This window comes from Stigmatopora argus, chromosome 10 (genome assembly GCF_051989625.1).
Source record: "Stigmatopora argus isolate UIUO_Sarg chromosome 10, RoL_Sarg_1.0, whole genome shotgun sequence".
Classification (NCBI taxonomy): Eukaryota; Metazoa; Chordata; class Actinopteri; order Syngnathiformes; family Syngnathidae; genus Stigmatopora; species Stigmatopora argus.
Window position 1 is genome coordinate 8239706 of NC_135396.1, and position 19459 is coordinate 8259164.

The following is a 19459-nucleotide window of genomic DNA, read 5'->3' on the forward strand; positions in this document are numbered from 1 at the left end:
ACTACTACAGCTAGTAATAATAATAACAATAATAATAATGATAATAATAACAATAATAAGTAGTCAAGATAATAAATAAGTAGTAGTCAAGATAATAAATAAGTAGTAGTCAAGATAATAAATAAGTAGTAGTCAAGATAATAAAGAAGTAGTAGTCAAGATAATAAATAAGTACTAGTAGTCAACATAGATAAGTAGTCAACATGTGGCGGTCCGAGGCTGGCAGAATGACAATACGTAATGACCTCAAAGTTTGAAGTGTGGAATAAGATGACATAAGTAGAGCGAGCCATTGAAATCCGTGCCTAAGCGAGCAACGTTTCGGTGGAGAGACATCATCGAGGCAGTGAGCACCAGTGACAGTAGCATGACAGATGCAAGTGGCGCTTTCATCTTGTAAACTGTGAAGTCATGGAGCTACTTGAAGCCGGATGACGCCCCCATTAGCGGCAATTGGCCAATCAGAGCCGAGAGGCAGACTTGTCCTCCTGGCCGCCATTAAAGAATTCAATCCATGAGCTGAAATAATGGAAATCTGCCGGAGCCATGGAGCGCGAGCTGGGGGGCGAGCAAGCCGATGAGTAGCCTCGCCGTTTCGCCCCTTTTTCTTTCTCAGGCGGCCGCTTTTCGGATTCGTGCGGGGAGCATCATGGCGCCTGTTCGTGCAACGGGGGGGCGGCGGAGCTAATTGTTTTATGTAGGCGAGCGTTGTGGACCTCTGGTATGTTAGCTCGCCTGCTAACGGGCTAGCGGCAGAGACCAGGGGGAGGGGAGAGACAGACAAACAGACAGACACACGGACGGACAGAGTTCCTCTGCCTTCAATTTGGTCCAGTTGGGCTACAAGCCGTGAACATTGCCCCCTCTCTGCGTTGAAGTTGGTCCTAATTATTATTATTATTTTATTTTTTATTTTACTTTCGGGGCTCCCCCGATTTTTTGGAGCGCCAATATCACTTAGTCAGCGCTACTCAATCCGGGTCATGATAACTCGTGCTATTCTCATATTGACGCTCATGTAGCCTCCGAGGCAGCTCACTTTCCCTACGATACATTTGCAATCGGATTGATGACCCGTTTCGCTCGATGCTCGTCTTTCCGGTCGATGCGGTCTATAAGGTCGGCTTAGCTTCACGGGCTAGCGGAGGCTAGCGCCGGCTGGAAGTTGTCTGCCTGACTAGCACTCGGAAAACACGGCGCTGCCCCGGCTTTAAGCGCTCAGAGCGGTTCTTGTGTGACGCGATGGACTTCGAGATTCCGAGGACGCAGTGACAAGGATGACTTCGTGCTTTGTGCCCAACGGGGCCAGTTTGGAGGACTGCCACTCCAACCTCTTCTGCCTGGTAAGACTCTGTAGCTTAGCCTAGCTTAGCCTAGCTGGTTAGCTGCGCCCGCTGAGGCCACGGAAAGCCATTTTGGCTAATCAGGGTGCCGAGCTTTGTAACGTCACTTGCAGACTGGCGTGAAGGCATCGGGGCCTGCAACTTGCAAATTGTGATCTCGGCCAACTTCCATAATAGGAGCAGCGCACACTCCACGGGGCCGAGTGGTGCCCACTGCCTTGGGAGTAGCTCTCCTATGCCGCCGCGTTGGCTGCGCACAATAACGCTGACATTAGCAGTCGTTTACAGGCAGAGTCTCACTACAAACGCTCTCTACTGTTTATAGAAGAGCCCGTCAGCTGTTAAATGTTTCACCCCGGTAATCGGGGTTTATGTACTGACGCGCACTTGTCCCCGGCCAATTTGGATGTGGAAATCATTCGGATCGTACATGTCATTTTATCTTAAACCAGCTTGTTTAGTTTGGGACTTGGACTCACAGCTGCTCATTGTTTTCTGCCTGCCTGTCGACTGTATTCATTCAATTCACTGCTGTTTATTTATGGGGGTCCGATCGAGGGGCACGTCTGCCTACTTATTTGGAGGTTGTGGCTTCCAATCGAATTTGTGGACGCTCCCTGCAGAGCTTCAGCTTGCTGTAACATTCCAAAACCGTGCATGTTCGGTTACATTCAGTGAAGGTTCCACATTTTCCGAGAATGTGTTTACTTGTTTGTATGTTGCACAGAATTTGGAAGTCACTTGGCCTGTCACTCAAAGTCAGCTCACCCACCATAACCTTAATGAGGATAAGTGCTCGCTCGAGAAGATGGGTGGGTGTCGTTAGTACTTTGCGATCGAGGCAAAATGTTATATTCAAATTAAGTACTTTATAATCTCTAAATTATTCAATTGCACGTACCTGATATATAGATGGTAAATATGTTAAAAATCATTCAATACAATTTGAGATACATCTTGTATAAAATGACTGTGACCAATAACTTTACGCATTTCCCCGAAAAAGACATTGGTTGTTATTCAATTTTAATTTTTCCCTGATAAAACTATGCTCCACACTTAACCAGATTGCACGGTCTGAAACTTTTACTTGCACCCCCAAAATTTCAGGCTAGAAAACTTACATAAGTCGCAATGTTCAAGGAAAAAATGCTATTTGATTTTTTAAAAAAAATCATTGAACCTTAAAATGTTGCATTATATCTAGTTGTGCTGCAAACAAGTTTGCTACATAGGTTATAATGCATCCTCAATGTAGTCGTGGAGCTGCGGTTAGATTTCATTGTACTGTGTTGACAGTGTACGGTGTATAAGGTATCTGGTTTTGCAAATTTTAAAAAATCATATTCTTTTGGACCGTATGCACACTGGGTGGACTTTGTGACGGAGAACAAAAACACTCGTTTCTTAACCGAGTCGTCCCCGTATTTTATTTTTGCTATCGGACTATGAAATTTACCAGGATATTAAACTTTACTAGATGGATGGAGAGTGCTATTTCTCAAGAGAAGTTTCCTTGGGGAACTTTATACATCAGGCAGGTCAAGATGCACTCTCAATGGAGGAAGGAGGAAACCTCAAACACACCCTAGACTTTGCGGCTATCTGTTTCGTCCAGTTGTGTTGAGATAGTGATAGGGGTCAGAGACAGTAGGCAGAGAAAGAGGGAAAAAAATAAGATTGCTGCTGATTCAAAGAATTGTCTTATTGGTCTACAGCCTCACACCAGGTTTTCTCCCCTTACCTTTTCAGGCTGATTTGACCGGGATAAAATGGCGACGCTTCGTGTGGGAAGGGCCCACCTCGTCACCCATCCTCTTCCCCGTGACCGAGGAGGACCCCATCTTGTGCAGCTTTAGCCGGTGCATGGCTGCCGACGTGCTGAGCGTGTGGAGGCGGCACCACACGCCGGGTCGTCGGGAGCTCTGGCTCTTCTGGTGGGGCGACGACCCCAGCTTCGCCGAACTCATCCACAACGAGCTTTCGAGTGAGTGCACGTTGTCCGAGTCTACCTTTTGTATGTACGATTACAGTCAGGCCATGTAAGAACTCTGAGAGGCTGAAATTAAAGGTCACATGCAGATCCAGTAGGAGTTTTTGAATAGTTAAATGGTCAGAAGGACACTCGTTTCCGTCTTTTTTTTTTGCCAGTACAATTTGGATTATAAAACATCTGATCTTGTGAGTCAGTTCTCAAAAGCTGTGTGGAATCTGCTGGCTCTCGGCCATTTGAGATTCAGTCCGGTATGTAGCAGCTTTCCTCAAAAACGCTGGTGGAATTTGATTTTCGGCAATCCATTCAAGATGACCTGCTGTGGAGATTTGGAACTTTTTTTTTTGAGCGAAACCAATTGTAGAGAAGTCACCCACATTTTGGGTGATTTCTCTATGAAAATGGCAAAAAGGATGGAGTTGACTGTTTACTTTCAGACAACTACACTATGTAGACATGAACATTTTTCTTTCACATTCATTTTGTGGAAACACACAAGATTTACTAAACTCTACAGCTCAAAGTGTATTATTGGTATCACATAGACAATGTCAGACTTCTACAGGCGGTATGGACCAAAACCTGCTGAAAAAAAAGTAAGAATCCGCAAATAATGGGAGGCCACCCACAAAATGTATTTTAATAATTGAAGCCCTTAATGAACTGCTCCTATATTTGACACAAACACAGAACTATGTCCTTTAACCTATCTCATACTAGTCATTCTACTTACCAATGAAAATACAATACTTGAGTGGGAGTTTGTACGCGCTTCAGCATACTGCCAAGGCTTAAAATAACTTTTTTTTCCCTCTCAAAGGAGCAGTTTTGCTGTTCAATGAGTTCATTTGAGAAACAGTTTTCAATTATTTTGGAGCTATTTTTTGCAAGTGAATCATAGAGGGTTTTATTAAACAATAACATATGGCAACACTAAGTAAATTGCTCCTTGTACAGCACAACATAGTAAGGTGGTGTATTTTCATTGCTTCAGAAAAACAGGACATTAGGTCTTGGGTTTTATTGATGCAAATATATAACAAAAGAATGTGTAGATAAAAAATCGGTGAAATAGCTGCAAAATCTGAAACCAATTATAGCACAGGATTATCGTACTGCATGCAGATAAATTGTAATAAATCAGAATCAAGCCCTTCTCATTCAATCTAAAACTAAATGAATGAATTAAGATCTATTCTTCATATAGAAAGAATACAAGTTTTTATCCTCGTGTTGAAGTCATCAGTTTAAATATTAGATTCAACCTTTTTTTTTGCATTACTATAAATGTTATGGCATCTTTTAAAGTTACAGTTTAAAAAATTTCACCCATCCCCATTGGCGAAACACAAAGCACAATTTCTTGAGGCGTTGAAACATTCGAGGATGCCTGATGAGATTTACACATGGTTGTGGATTTCCAGTTTTCTAATGTCTCCACCTCTCTTTCCAGGTGAGGAGGTTGGCGAATGGGAGAGCGGCCTGTCTTACGAGTGTCGCACACTCCTGTTCAAAGCCATCCACAACCTGCTGGAGCGCTGCCTCATGAACCGCGGCTTTGTACGCATCGGCAAGTGGTTCGTGAAGCCCTATCAGAAGGACGAGAAAGTCATCAACAAAAGGTAGAACCTTACCAAATAGACAAACAATCTGCTCCATAAAATTTAGCTCAATATTCAGCACTGGGTTGTGCTGTCTGTATGTTTAATTCAAATCTATTCTCCATCCTCCCCATTACATGCTGTGTGCACCTTAAACATGCCTGGAGGCAAATTCTTTGCATGGCCAACAAAGTAGCGCAACAGCTCAAGAGGAATAAAGTAGTGAAACGGCAGTCTTGCATTCAGAATGTCACGTCATCCGTCTGAATGCAGTTTTACCCCATCCAGATTCAAGCTGTTTGTACTTTAAAAATTGTCCTTAAGGCTGCAGGGTTGGGTAATTTATTCCATAAATGAGTAGCAAGAACCAAATTATTATTTTTTGTTTTTATATACGCCAAAGAGCCCAGTGAAAGGTAATCAGTCTAGCGTGCCGAACTACAAAACAAGGTACCTGTTTATGTGTTGCAAACGCCGCCATTTATTCCGACACTGATCCACGTTGGTGGTAGCAGCTGCTGTAATAAACGGAACACAATCTGTACTAAAGCTTATCTAAACACTTCACCTGAGTTTATTCCCATCGGGTCGCGGTCTATCTCTTTTTTACCTTGACTATTTTCTCTGGTGTGACTTCACGATAGTAAGAATGCGCAGAAGTGCTTTAACCATTGCAGCTGCATGAAATAAACTTCCCAGAGCTGAATAATATAGGCTAGAAATAGCTCTGAAGTCCTAAGTGCCCCCCACCAGACGTCATAGGAATCCCATAACTAACAGGACATGTCTGCATTATGTTGTAGATGAGGTTTTATTTTCCTTGGCCAAAATCCCAAATTTAGAATGCTCTGCAGAAATGTTGTCCACCAGCCATAACTATAACACAAAACAAATGTATCATTATAAATTATTACCACATTTGTGTGGTTAGGTTTTTTTTGGGTCCAATAATTCCTCTGCCTGATTTCAATTAATTAGCATTGGTCAAAAATGTGCCTTGTAAATATCGTTGTTCTGCTACTTTACACAGCCAGATAAACTTAAAGTACACTTTTCTACACTAATAAAGTCATGCGTTTCTTCATCACTCTTAAAGCATTTCACTATGAATTATGGAGGAAGTACTTCATTCTGTACTCAAAAGACCTGGAGTCTTTGCAAATGGAATATTTGTAGAGGTGATATCCACTTAGCCATACCAGGATTTTTTTTCCTTTGCTTCAAAAGCCTGGCATTTCCATACAGTCGGTCTTATCACTTTTTGCTCATCTTTCCTTCATTGTGATGTCACTTTTTGGTTCCAATAGAACCGTAAAAAAAATCTTAATCCACTCGAGTATGAGCTTCGAAAAAATCGTCCAATCCACATTGACCTGGAATGTTGGCAGCGATAAATTCATTGCTGCCAACTCCCAGCCAATGAGATAATACTTAAAAATCTAAATCAATACATTTTGGAAACCCAATCTTTTTCCACCCAATTGCAATCTACAAAAAAAAATCCTTGGAATTTAAAATTTCAGTAGTGGGCGCTTCAGTCATGTTTTTGGAGCACATGTGCAGTCTGAAAATAACAACTAAAAAATCATTGGGGGGAAAAAAAAGCATGATGAGCAGATTTTAAATTTAACATTGATGGCTATTGTCATGGTTTTTGCTTGAACATCATATGCCCCTCATTGTAATGTCATATTAGGGATATCACATAACGGTTATCTTTATGTCACCTCAGTGTGGTCCAGTGTGTGATGCAAAGCCGAGCTCCTTGCCTCCAGTGTCTCAATATGTTTCTGCGCACTGTGCCAAAACATATTGACTACGCCGCCCAGGGCATACTGCACTGGAGCCAAGCCAAGTCTAATTAAAAGAAATACTGTCAAAAGTAGATGCCTTGAGTGCTCCAATGTGTTTAGTCGTCATGCTTCCGTTTTAACCATCTCTGCGCATTCTGCTGCAACGTCGATTTTACGTGGATTTGTGTAGTGAAGTATTCTCTTGAGAATGATCATGTTGTAGCAAGTATTCAGATAAGGTATTTTTAATCTCAAAGATAATTGTCTTCTCTCATCAAAATGACAAATTGCACCTGGGAGGCAAAATGTAACTGCTGCGTAGATCAATGGTAGGCTAAAATATCATTCTCTTAGAGTAAGTGAACCTTCGAAATTCTCTTGCGTAATATGATTTTTGACGTTTGTCACCTTTGTAAATATTCCCTTATTTTTGAAATGTTTCAAGTAGAGTCCTCGGGTCAGAAAAGCAAGTTGGAGGGAAAAACAGATTTTTGGTCATTGCCCCTGTAATTAATTCTCCAGCAAAAAGCTCACATTAGGTGGTGGTCTAATAAATGTGTTAGGACATGTAAGTGGGAGTTGAGTCAGTTCCTCCTAACAGTTGTTGTCGCTCACCCTCGCTGGCCTGTAAACAGGGTCAGTCTTTGGAAAATGCTGAGCGGGCACTGTGGTTTTACACCAACTATGTCAACACGTACTATTTGAGTGCTCTTGGCCTTTTCTAGAAATGGAAAATAATGATCGCTATTGTTGTACTTTTTTAACTCTGTCAAAGGATTTCTTTGCCTTTTGATCTTTTTTTTTTAATAGAAAATATTTCGAGCGGATGGAGGCTCGTTAAAAATCTGCTCCTCCATCTTTTGTGATGGTTTTGTAAAAGCACCCCCTTTACAGGAGACCCACTTGACACCTTGTTTCAAAGTGTCATTGTGCTTTTTCAAAGACCCAATCCTGCTGTACTAAATGTGCCGCCGCTCCCTCTTCTCCCGCTACAGCGAGCACCTGTCCTGCGCGTTCACATTCTTCGTGCATGGTGATAGCAACGTGTGCACCAGCGTGGAGATTGCACAGCATCAGCCTCTGCAGCGATTGAGTGAAGAGCACCTGAGCCTTGCCCAGCAGAGCTCTAGCCCATTGCAAGGTAGAGGATCCCCCTCTCTCTCATTTTTAAAGACTTGTCATTGACAAATCTTCTCTGCGTGGCAGTCATCTTGAGCCCTTACGGGTTAAACGGGACCCTGACGGGCCAGGGCTTCAAGATGTCGGACCATCCCACTCAGAAGCTCATTGAAGAGTGGAGGCAGTTTTATCCCATCAGTCCCAATCCCAAAGAGGTTCAGGAGGAAAAGATGGAGGACGGTGACTGGGAGGATGACTCCCTAGCAGCGGTGGAGGTCCTCGTCGGTGAGTCATAATGTCTTTTTAAGAATTTGATTTGGTTTTGTATACGTGTTTTGAGTTTCTCTGTATTGGTTTCTTTTTTTTTTTTTTTTAGCCGGGGTTAGGATGGTGTATCCTTCCTGTCTGGTACTCCTCCCCCTCACGGACCTCCCTGCGGTCATCCCTCAAGGCGCGTCAAACATCTCAGGAAACATGTGCGGCGCTCAGTCAGGCCAGGCCGCCCACAGAGATCCCGCCATGTCCTCCGTCACGTTAACGCCACCGACGTCACCGGAGGAAGCTCAGACTGGTAAGCGTTTGATATTATTGTAAAAAGCAGTATAGATGTATAACATGAGTTTCTCACGCCCGTCATAGACTATCAGCCAGCACAGAGATGGCATAAGTTGTCATCTGCGTCCGACGGCTACAATTCCAACAATACTCTTCACGGGGGGAAAATTCCCCGCAGGCTGGCCAGCCACATGGTGGAGTCGGTTTGGCAGGAGTGTAATATAAACCGCACGGGGAACAAGTACGTGAAAGCATTTCCTTGACATCTAAAAGAAGAATGCCAAGAATTTCTTATTAAATGACGATCTTTATGATGATAGGAGGAAGTTTACAACTTTGACTAATGGGACCTGTGAGGAGGAAGGAGGTAAAACTGCGCTGTGGGATTTTGTCGAGCCCGTCCACCGGCCACATTGCAATTGTTCAAGGTATTTCCACTACATATTGTGGTTCTTGTGTTTTGGAATATGCTTTTTTTTTACTGGCAGAATTCTTAGAGAACACCAGCAAACAAAAATGACACAAAGCATGATTTAGGCAAGGGTAAATGACAAAATAAAAATAAAAAAGTACTCCTAGTACAGTATAGTAGTGTCCCTCAACAGTCTTTAGAAATTCCTGCTGAAATAGATGCCCCAAATAACTGCCAAGTGCTTGACTTGATCCCATAATGGAACCCTTTTCTTTGAAAAGTGTGATTAAATATTTTTATATTTCTATAGAAATGAAATGAAATGAATGAAAATTAGCTAGCACAAAGATAGTCAGTCAGAAATGGTGGTTTATGGGAGTAAAAATGTTCACTAACCAAATACTACATAGCATTTAATTAATTCTAAAGTTTATATGTAAGAGTTTGGATGAATTCCCTTTTCCCCGCTTAGGCATAAAAGTCAAAAACAGCGGCCCAACAACACTTCAGGACACCCTCCGTCAACAGGCCTGCCCAACCCGCCGGCCCCCAAGCACAAGCTGGCCGAGAAGCTGGAAAAGGTGGAGAAGCAGCAGAAGAGGCCGCAAACGCCCTTTCACCACCGCAACTCTGTGAGCGACGAACAGCCGCTGGAGCCTCAGACCCAGAGGCTTTGTTTACGAACGCAGGAGGAGGGCTCGTACCCCAGTCTGCACCACGTGGATACCACGGCGCCCCCCAAAGCACCCACGCTGCACACCCACGGCCCCCCGGCCGACCTGGTCGGGTCGCCGCCACCCCCGCCGCTCAGCCCGCACCCCTGCGATCACGCCGAAGGCGAGGTGACTCCCAGCGGCATGAAGAACTCCACGCCCATTCACCAGCCCTTTTACCCCCCTTCGGTGGAGCCTTGTTTGCTTCCACAAAAGAGCGCTTCTGAGGAGCCACCTCCAGAAAATATGCCCTTGCCGTTGCCATTCCCGACACCCTTCAACGATGCTTCGGAGCCTTCCGTCTTTATCGGTTCCGCCGTCAACCCCAACGAAGATTCCGGACACAACCCCTGGAAGTACTTTAACTTGCCTAAGAAGAAGGCCGCCATCTTTCATACACCTCTACTACCGGTGGACAAAGTTCGAGATGACTCTGGAAGCGCCGCTGCTGTGGAAAGGGTTGTGTCTGTTACCGAGTAAGTCGTTGAAAAGCCTTTTGCACAATATGGAGTGGTGGCAAAGAGCTAAGATTAAACCAACTCTTCTCCTCAGGTTGATGGCAGGCTCCATGAAGCCCTTAAAAGTGTCCCGGGAACTGTTGAAGACCTACACTCAGAGGAGGAACACGTACCACTCCTGCGCCACTATGGATGGAGACCACGGCGAGGAGCCAGACCCTTATGCTTTTGTCGAAGGGGATGAGGAGTTCAGATTCGCAGAAAAGAGGGACAAGCCTGGAGCTGAGAGGGATGGATGCAAAAAACACAAGGTTAGATGTCCTCAAAATTTGGGTTTACAGTTTCCAAAAAGATGTTTTTGTATTCATTTGTACTTGTTTGTGGATTTCAATGAAATCAGGCACATGGCCAACCAGCCACCACTTTACAGACATATTGTGGCTTATTACAGTATGATTAACCGCTAATCTTTTCTTCCAATTTTAGCTTGATGATGGTTCAGAAGCTTCAGCTGATGGTAAGTACCCAGTTCATTGTTTCTCAAAACAGGAGTAAGGATGTAGCACAATCCCACACTACTATGCTTTGTGTGCCCGTGATACAGAAGCTCAAGGGCCACCAGGAAGTAAACCAGCCCCCTCCACCAGCCTTATCCACGAGAACGACTTGACGGTGTCCTACAGTGACTTGGATAAAATTTTCAATTCGGATGAAGACGAGTTAGCAGTAAGGGTGTGCACAAAGATGCTCAAAGTCTTTCTGTTTACTGATATGTTGCTTTTTCCATGAAGCCCGGAGCCAAAAGAGCTGGAGTGGGTGTAGATGACAAGTTTATCTCCAAAGAAACAAAACCCACCTCTTTGGATGCCTTGTCATGTATAAGTAAGACTCATTATTTAATCTTGTTCACTTGTGAATTTTTTTTCCACGGGGGAAAACACTGTCCTCCCTTTTTTGTGTCGACAGGCACGGCAGATCTGCACAAGATGTTTCCCACTCCACCCTCTCTGGAGCAGCAGGGTTACTCCCCCATGAACTCGGGGAGCAAGGACAGCCTGGAAGCGGGGGCTGGTCTCACCTCGCTGGATGGCAGCCAACTCAACAACAACTTCAAGATGGAGGTGGAGGAGGGATTCTGTAGCCCCAAGCCGTCTGAAGTAAAGGTACTTGACACCCTTAGGGAAGCTCATAACACATTGACCAATCCGTGTTCCAATGTGAGGCCTTCGTTTTTGCTTGCAGGACTTTTCCTTCGTGTACAAGCCGGAAACGAGTCAGCCATTCATCGGCTGCTCCATGTACGCCCCCCTCAAGACGCTGCCCAGTCAATATCTGTTGCCAATCAAGCTGCCGGAGCACAAGTGTGTGTATGTGCGCAGCTGGAGCATTGGCAAAATGGAGCTCATGCCCCCGGTGGTGACTAAAGATGGGTAAGTCACGGGGCAGTCTCATCCACTGCATTTCATCTAATGCTGTACTTTTCAATACCAAGAATAGAGCTTTTCATGGAATTCCATAAACCAGGGGCAGGGAACTTACTGTATTTTCTTGCATGCACGCCATATTTATCGCTCCAAAAAAAGATGACTGAATCGAGGGTATGACAAACTAAACCGCTACGTGGGAAGTTGTCAATTTCAACAATTTTATGGTAATTTTAAGGGTACGCCTTATACTCGGGGGCGGCTAATATGCCAGAAAATACGGTATGGCTCTGGAGCCATTCTCTTGGCTCGCCCACATTTAAATGTTTGCCCCATCAGTTTTTTTTAGATATATTTTAGATTTTCAGCTGTTCAATCATCTGAGCTCTAAACTCCTTTTTCTTTTTATCAAATTAAAGTAATATACCAAGTGTGGAGCCCGAGGACATCCAGAGCCACACCCCTCAAACCCACACGCCCGTGATGTCGAGCAGCGCTCCTCCCAGCAACAGTGGCGCGGGCATCCTCCCTTCCCCGGCCACGCCCCGCTTCTCCGTACCCACGCCTCGCACTCCGCGAACCCCCCGGACGCCCCGCGGACCTTCTAGCGTCCAGGGCTCGCTCAAGTATGACAACTCGGACCTCTACTCCCCCGCCTCCACCTCTTCCACCTGCCGACCGCTCAGCTCCGTGGAGCCGGCCACCGTTCCCTCCATCCCGGAGGCCCACAGCCTTTACGTCACGCTCATCCTCTCAGAGTCGGTGATGAACCTCTTCAAGGACTGCAACTTCGACAGCTGCTGCGTGTGCGTCTGCAACATGAATATCCGCGGGGCCGACGTGGGCGTCTACCTGAAGGACACCGGGGAGGCCCAGTACCCGTGCACGTGCGGCTTCAGCGCCGTCGCAAACCGCCGCTTCGGCCAGTCGGCCGGGCTCTTCCTGGAGGACGAGCTGGACGTGGTGGGGCGCGGCTCGGACGCCAGCCGCGACACGGAACGCTCCTTCGAAGAGCAGCGGGCGTCTGCGAAACACAAATCCTGCAGTCTGAAAGAGAAACCGCCGGATGAGCTCATCCTACTGCTGCAGGACCAGTGCACCAACCCGTTTGCCCCAATGGCCGGCGTGGAGTACCCCAAATTGAGCTCTGCCCCCAGCTCTTTTGTTAGGGTGGAGGAAAGGGACTGCTATAACGACTGCTACATGGCTCTGGAGCACGGCAGGCAATTCATGGATAACATGTCAGGAGGCAAGGTGGATGAAGCACTAGTGAAAAGCACTTGTCTTCATCAGTGGCCAAAATGCAAATGTAAGCATTTATTTCGATTTTTGTTCAAGTGTATTCCATTTGAAATCTTTGAATTAAAATGAGGTTTCTTCCCCCCCATACAGCAGCGGACATGAACAAGCTGTTCTCTCAGGACGTGCTGCGGGTGCTGTTGTCCCTTCAGCCCGTCTTGCAGGACGCCATCCAAAAGAAGAGAAGCGTGCGCTCGTGGGGAGTGCAGGGACCCCTGACCTGGCAGCAATTCCACAAGATGGCCGGGAGAGGCTCTTATGGTAGGACAATGGAGTGGGGGGCATTTAACTATTTTTGGTCATTTGATAGGGAGGGCTGAATGAGAGCCTCCAAGTCAAAATGGATTGGGCGCCTCACGCCGTCAAAGGCGTCTTAAATGAACTACAAAGGGTAAACTGTGTACTCCCACAGGTACAGATGAGTCTCCTGAGCCGCTGCCCATCCCGACATTTCTGGTGGGGTACGAGTACGATTTTGTGGTACTGTCCCCGTTTGGCCTTCCCTACTGGGAAAAGCTGCTCTTGGACCCCTTCGGCTCCCAGAGGAATGTCGGATTTGTCGTCATCTGCCCAGAAAGCGAAACACTTGTCAATCGGGCTAAAATCTTCTTTAAGGATTTGAGCGCCATGTACGAGGTGTGTGCTTTACCATCTTTTTTTGTTGTATCCATAATTAAAAAAAAAAATACAGCCTCATAATCAGAATTCATCTCCTCGACAGGCATGCCAGCTGGGGCAGCACAGACCCATCTGCAAAAACTACTCCGATGGCATCCTGAAAGTGGGTAGCACGGAAGGCAGGAGCATGAGCGAGCAGCCTCTGAGCGACTGGTTCCTCAAGATGGCTGTCAGGGACGGCAACAACGAGGCCTTTATTAAACTCAAACTCTTTGCTCAAGTGTGCCGCTATGATCTCGGTACTTAGTTTTCATGATTAGAGATTGAAATGCTCTATTGACAACATGATGAATTGAATGTTAAGTTTTTCCTTTAATTTTTTTGCTAATTGGTTGATTCATGTCTCCTTCCTCAGCTCCCTACCTATCAGAGCAATCTCTGGACAGCTCGCTCCTCTCCCAGCGCAACCCGGGCACGACGACTTCCCAGAACTCCGCCTCTTCTGCCGCCACTTCAGGACACCCGAGCACTAACGCCCAGATCAACAGCACCCCTCAGCCCAACCCGGCTGCCCCCCAGGCCATGGGTGGGTTGGTGTCATCAAAGCCGGGGGCCTACCCCCCGTTTGTCGCCGGCGGGTTGCAGGGTAGCGTGGCGCATAACGGACCCCAGTCGAACCCGCAAGGCCAGAGTGCAGAAAATGCTGCTGCTCAGGTCTCGAGTGAGGCACCTGAGAGGTAAGTCATTACTGTGGAAAACCAGCTTTGTATTATAATTCTCCTTAGTGACTGGACTTGATTGGCTTAAACAACTCAACCTGACTATGATTTTTTGTTATTCATTTAAGATCTTCAAGATGGTGTGGGTGGTCATATTAGTTGTTCTGCCCCTGTTACTAGTTTTGCTTTTGTGACCACAAGGCTGAGTGTTTTTTGATATAACTTGAGAGTTAAAGAGAAGGATAACAGGGTTTGGGTTCCCAATGGAAAGAATCCTGTTTAATACATCGAAAATAAAGACTGAATTTCATTTTTCTTTTCCATATTAGTCGAGGAATAATGTCAAAAGTGAGCCAAAATTTCCAGGTGTGCCTGCCCGATATGCAATACAATGCAGGTATAACTGACGTCACAAAATGTCCATGCCTGTAAAGGGTGACATTTTATTTAAATTTTCTCCATTATCAGAGTTCAAAGAACTTCGCAATTTCTATAATTAGTTACTTTGTTTCACACAGTTTACTTCTACTAGGTGTTATTATTTTCTCTGACTTGAGGCTTATTAGAACCTTTCAAATTCAGTGACTTCTACACTGTGTTAAACAGCCATTTCTTTTCCTCTCCAGCACCATGGACAGAGACAAAGTGGGCAAGCCGACAGACGGCGAGTCCCACGCCATCTCGTACCCGCCCGCCATCGTCGTGTACATCGTGGACCCCTTCAGCTATGCCGACGTGGACCGCGAGGTCCACTCTAGCGCCTACACGCTAGGCCTCCTGCGCTGCTACATGGAGATGCTTCAGTTTCTTCCCGCTCGCATCAGAAACGCCGTCTCGGTGCAAGTACGTGTCCCGACGCCTCAGAAGGGGTTTGCTTACCGCGGAGCTTTGATTCGCTTTGATACACTTTGCCGCTCAGCTGCACAAGGAGATGAGAATGTGCCTGGGAATCATTAGCGAGCCAGTTCAGGTGAAAAGTGATAGGCTAACTGACAGAAGGTGGCGTAAACATGTCAAAGGGAATTAGTGCGAGTGGTGGTGACGTTCCTACTGCAAGTATTAGAACGTGATCCTGGCGGAAGATGGATGGATGTAATACAACACGCTATATAGTATGAATCAGAGTGACACATGACACGTTTTTATTTATTTTTTTAACGACGCTTGCGTAATTGCTGTATTGGGGGGAAAAAGAGCCGGTAAAACGTGTGGTGATCTTTAGTCTTTATTATGAGAGGAGGATTGAAGTACTCGTTAATACTGGAGATATGAAAATAAATAATACTAGAGGAAAATTGATACACCCATTTGCAACATGGGGAGGATCGAAAACAAGGTCAGAGGCCGTTTCAATGTCTGTTGCCTATTGTTGTAGTTAGGCTTGGGCGATAAAACGGTAATTATCGCCATTTTTTTGTCGACAATATTAATGCAAACTTTGATAATATTTGATAAATTTAAGCTGCAATTACACCACAAAAAGTGCACACAGGTTATCTTCACCCTCACTTGATGTCTGTTCATTTTCTGCTCAAGCTGAAATATCACGCACACGCATTGTTTAGAAAGCAAAACGTAGCGGAAAAAAGGTCAATCACGAACAATTTTAGACTGGAGGAAAGAAAGGGATGTGCCAATTTATTTGTGTATGTTATGTTTGCAATATGCACTAACAACAGTCACTTATTTGCCTTACTTTTTTATTCATATTGATGGATTTATGTCACCAATGCTCATCAAGTGCTTGTCCCCCCCTCTCTCCATCAGATCGTTCCATGCCAGTACCTCCTCCAGCCAGTACGCAGTGGCGAGCGCCACCTGTACGGGCAGCACCTCAAGTCGCTCGCCTTCTCCGTCTTCACGCAGTGTCGGCGGCCCCTACCCAACTCGACCAACTTCAAGGCTCTGACGGGCTTTGGTCCTGGCCTCGCCATCGACATGGCGCTCAAGAACCCGGAGGTAAAAATGGCTTTTAAAATAAAAGTTCAGCTCAGGGGGGCTATGGATAATTTATTTATTTATTTAATATTGTTTGATCTATCACCCAAATTCTTTCCCAACTTGATTGTTTTGTAACCCGGCTAAAAAGTTTTTATCGCAAGTCTAAAAGGAGACCTTAAAGTATTTTTTCATCTGAATTGTCTAAAACTAAGCCTCCTTTTTCTGTCCTCGTAGAGGCCAGAGTGTCTCCGTCTGTACACCCCTCCCTTCATTCTGGCGCCGGTGAAGGACAAGCAGACGGAGCTGGGCGAGACATTTGGGGAGGCGTCGCAAAAGTACAACATCCTCTTTGTGGGCTATTGCCTGTCTCACGACCAGCGCTGGCTGCTGGCGTCCTGCACCGATCAACACGGCGAGCTGCTGGAGAGCTGCATCATCAGCATCGACGTGCCCAACAGGTGCGTCCGCCTCCCCGGGCGGGGCCAGCTGTGCATTTTGGGCCCGCCTTGAAACGCGATCGTCCGTATCTGTGTTCCCGCCGCGCAGGGCTCGCAGGAAAATGGGCTCCGCCCGGCAACTGGGGCTACAGAAGCTGTGGGATTGGTGTCTGGGCCTGGTGCAGGTGACGTCCCTGCCTTGGAGGGTCGTAATTGGTCGCCTAGGAAGGATGGGCCATGGCGAATTGAGAGGTAAAGACATTTTTCTCTTCCTCCCTATTATTGCCTTATTGATTTTATCTTGTGTTTTTAACATCAACCTGCACGAGACTAAAGATGGAAATTAGCCTTTGGCCATAATCGGATTCATTTGTATTGTCCCTCTTATTAAATAAACCAAACTCCCAACTCAAATCAAATGTAATTTACTTTATTGTTTTCCAGTTGAACTGCCAAAAAAATTGGCACAGTGACCATTAGACACCAATAGAAATTTCACTCATGTCCATGTAGCTAAGAGGCAGACGTTTGAAATAGACGATGAAAATGTGCCTTTGTGGTATTCCTATTGGTTCGAAGCTAAAACCTGCATTGTAAATATGTTGTGATATTTGATGTTCCAGATTGGAGTATTCTGCTGAGCAGGAGGAACCTTCAGTCCCTCAGCAAGCGTCTCAAGGAGACGTGCCGCATGTGCGGCATCTCTGCCGCGGACACGCCGAGCATCCTTAGCGCCTGCCTGGTCGCCATGGAGCCCCAAGGCTCCTTTGTCGTCATGCCAGGTAAAAAAAAAAATAATTAAAAACTGCCTGCGTCATCTCGATCAGCGTTTTGATCGGAACCACTTGCCAACGGCTCGCAGATTCGGTGTCGACGGGCTCGGTGTTCGGCCGCAGCACGACGCTCAACATGCAGACGTCCCAGCTGAGCACGCCGCAGGATACGTCGTGCACGCACATTCTGGTGTTCCCCACCTCGGCCATGGTGCAAGTCAACACCAACACGTCAGAACCCATCGACATCAACTTCAACCCCATCAACCCAGGTGAGCTCGGTCTCCGAGTAGCGTCTGCGGAACACGGCAAACCGTCCTTCTCCATCTGCGCAGACGGCTCTGACGGAATGGACATCCTGGACCTGTTCGACAACGACATGGTGGATCCGGACATCATCAGCATTCTGCCTAACTTGCCTACCACGTCCCCCGTCCACTCGCCTGGCTCGCACTATCATCAGGGCGGGGATGGGAGCAAGGTCAGCACGGAGCGCCACTCTGAAGAGGGGGGGACGAGTTTGAGAGCTTTTTTTTTCTCTCCGTGTCGCAGGGTCAGAGCGCCGATCGCATGGAGTCGCACGAGGAGGCGTTGAACATCCTGCAGCAGCCCATGGCCCTGGGCTACTTTGTCTCCACCGCCAAGGCCGGCCCGCTTCCCGACTGGTTCTGGTCGGCCTGTCCTCAAGCTCAGAACCAGTGTCCCCTCTTCCTCAAGGTATTTGACAGGCCAGGGTGTGGGGGAGCTTTCGCCCGTTCGCAGCTCATGACGTTGTCGACGTTTTCGCGCCAGGCTTCTCTGCACCTGCACGTGTCGTCAGTCCAGTCCGACGAGCTGCTGCACAGCAGGCACTCCCACCCCCTCGACTCCAACCACACCTCTGATGTCCTCAGGTCAGATATTCTAGCTTTCAAGAGAAAGATGGCGGCCCCATTATCACAAAGATGTGGGGGGGGGGGAATAGTGATCAATGTAGTTTGTTGTAGTAGCGCAATCTTGCCATGTTAACAACAACAAAAAAGACAAAGTAGTGAAATACTTGGTTGTCAGGCCACTTTTTTTTTGTTGTTGCTCCTTTTGGATTCAGATTCGTCCTCGAGCAGTACAACGCCCTCTCGTGGCTGACGTGCGACCCGGCCACGCAGGATCGCCGCTCCTGTCTGCCCGTTCACTTTGTGGTGCTGACGCAAATGTACAACTTCATCATGAACATGCTTTGATGTCGACGAGGACTCTTCCAATCAGATGCCAAGAATCCATTTTGTGGATGATCAAGGGAGGTTTCGTAAGGACACCTTTTTCAATGACTGTAGATCGCAATCGATGAAATTTTATCCGAATGAAATGCCTGCATATATTATTTATTGTAAGTTTTTAAAGGTGGAATTTTTAACGCTTAATATCTTTTATATATTACAAATCTTAGCGGGTGTGTACATCTCAGTGTAAAGGAAGTGGCTTTGGAACAAGCGATCAACTTTTTGCTGTAGATGGCTTTTAGAATCTTATTTTTTCAAAGAAGGGTACACGCCTTTTTATCGCCACGCTGTAAACATGAAGTGGACGCCGGGCTTGGCTCCGCCCCTCCACGGGGCGAGCGTCTGCCCTCGCACACTTTAAACTCAATGAGCTCTGAAGAGGAATTCAAAAGGTACATTGTCAGATGATATATTTTATATAACAGATTTAGGTAATCTTGTGTGCGTGCGTGTGTGCGCGTGCGTGTGTGTATATGTGTACATATAATTGTGTGCCGCTACTGATGGTGCAGCTTCTGTTTTAGGAATAAAGTGCGTCTACATGATATTACCTCTTTGTGCACGGATTTTTTCGTAATCAAGGGAAAGTTATCATGTCAATTCCGGCAAAAAGAATATTGTCAACGGACAAATTACATTCATTCATCTTCCGTACTGCTCAACCTCAAAGGTTGCTGGAGCTTGACCCAGCCGACTTTGGGCGAAAGGCAGACTACACCCTACACAGGTTGCCAGTCAGCCGTAGGGCACAAATAGAGAGACTAACAACCCTACGCCACCACAACCATACCGCCACCAATGGGAATGTAACACGCACTGAAGTCAGGTGAGTGAACCTTTAGCCATGAAATGTAATTTGTGGAAAATGAAGGAACACTTGATACCAATATTTTGAGTAAGGCACTAGTTAAGTTTTAACTGACATTATACTCTTAGGCATCTTGGGCTGTCTCGTGGCATAGAGGTTCACTCACCTGACTTTGGTGTGGCAGGTGTGGGTTC

The 19459-nt window shown here is 46.2% G+C and overlaps 1 protein-coding gene across 1 annotated transcript; it reads left to right on the forward strand.

The window, feature by feature from the left end:
- The first annotated feature begins 447 nt into the window (after window positions 1–447).
- Window positions 448–19007, forward strand: LOC144083410 (mediator of RNA polymerase II transcription subunit 13-like). Its single transcript, XM_077611238.1, has 30 exons — window positions 448–1343; window positions 3096–3330; window positions 4790–4958; window positions 7726–7871; window positions 7937–8134; window positions 8226–8420; window positions 8489–8645; window positions 8725–8832; window positions 9289–10005; window positions 10082–10298; window positions 10474–10504; window positions 10592–10713; window positions 10779–10869; window positions 10954–11150; window positions 11230–11417; window positions 11831–12720; window positions 12804–12971; window positions 13123–13346; window positions 13432–13627; window positions 13744–14065; window positions 14674–14890; window positions 15815–16006; window positions 16223–16446; window positions 16535–16677; window positions 17049–17207; window positions 17288–17470; window positions 17534–17679; window positions 17751–17915; window positions 17991–18091; window positions 18286–19007. The coding sequence occupies exons 1-30, from the start codon at window positions 1278–1280 to the stop codon at window positions 18416–18418; spliced, it is 6300 nt and encodes a 2099-aa protein (XP_077467364.1). The 5' UTR covers window positions 448–1277; the 3' UTR covers window positions 18419–19007.
- Window positions 19008–19459: the final 452 nt, after the last annotated feature.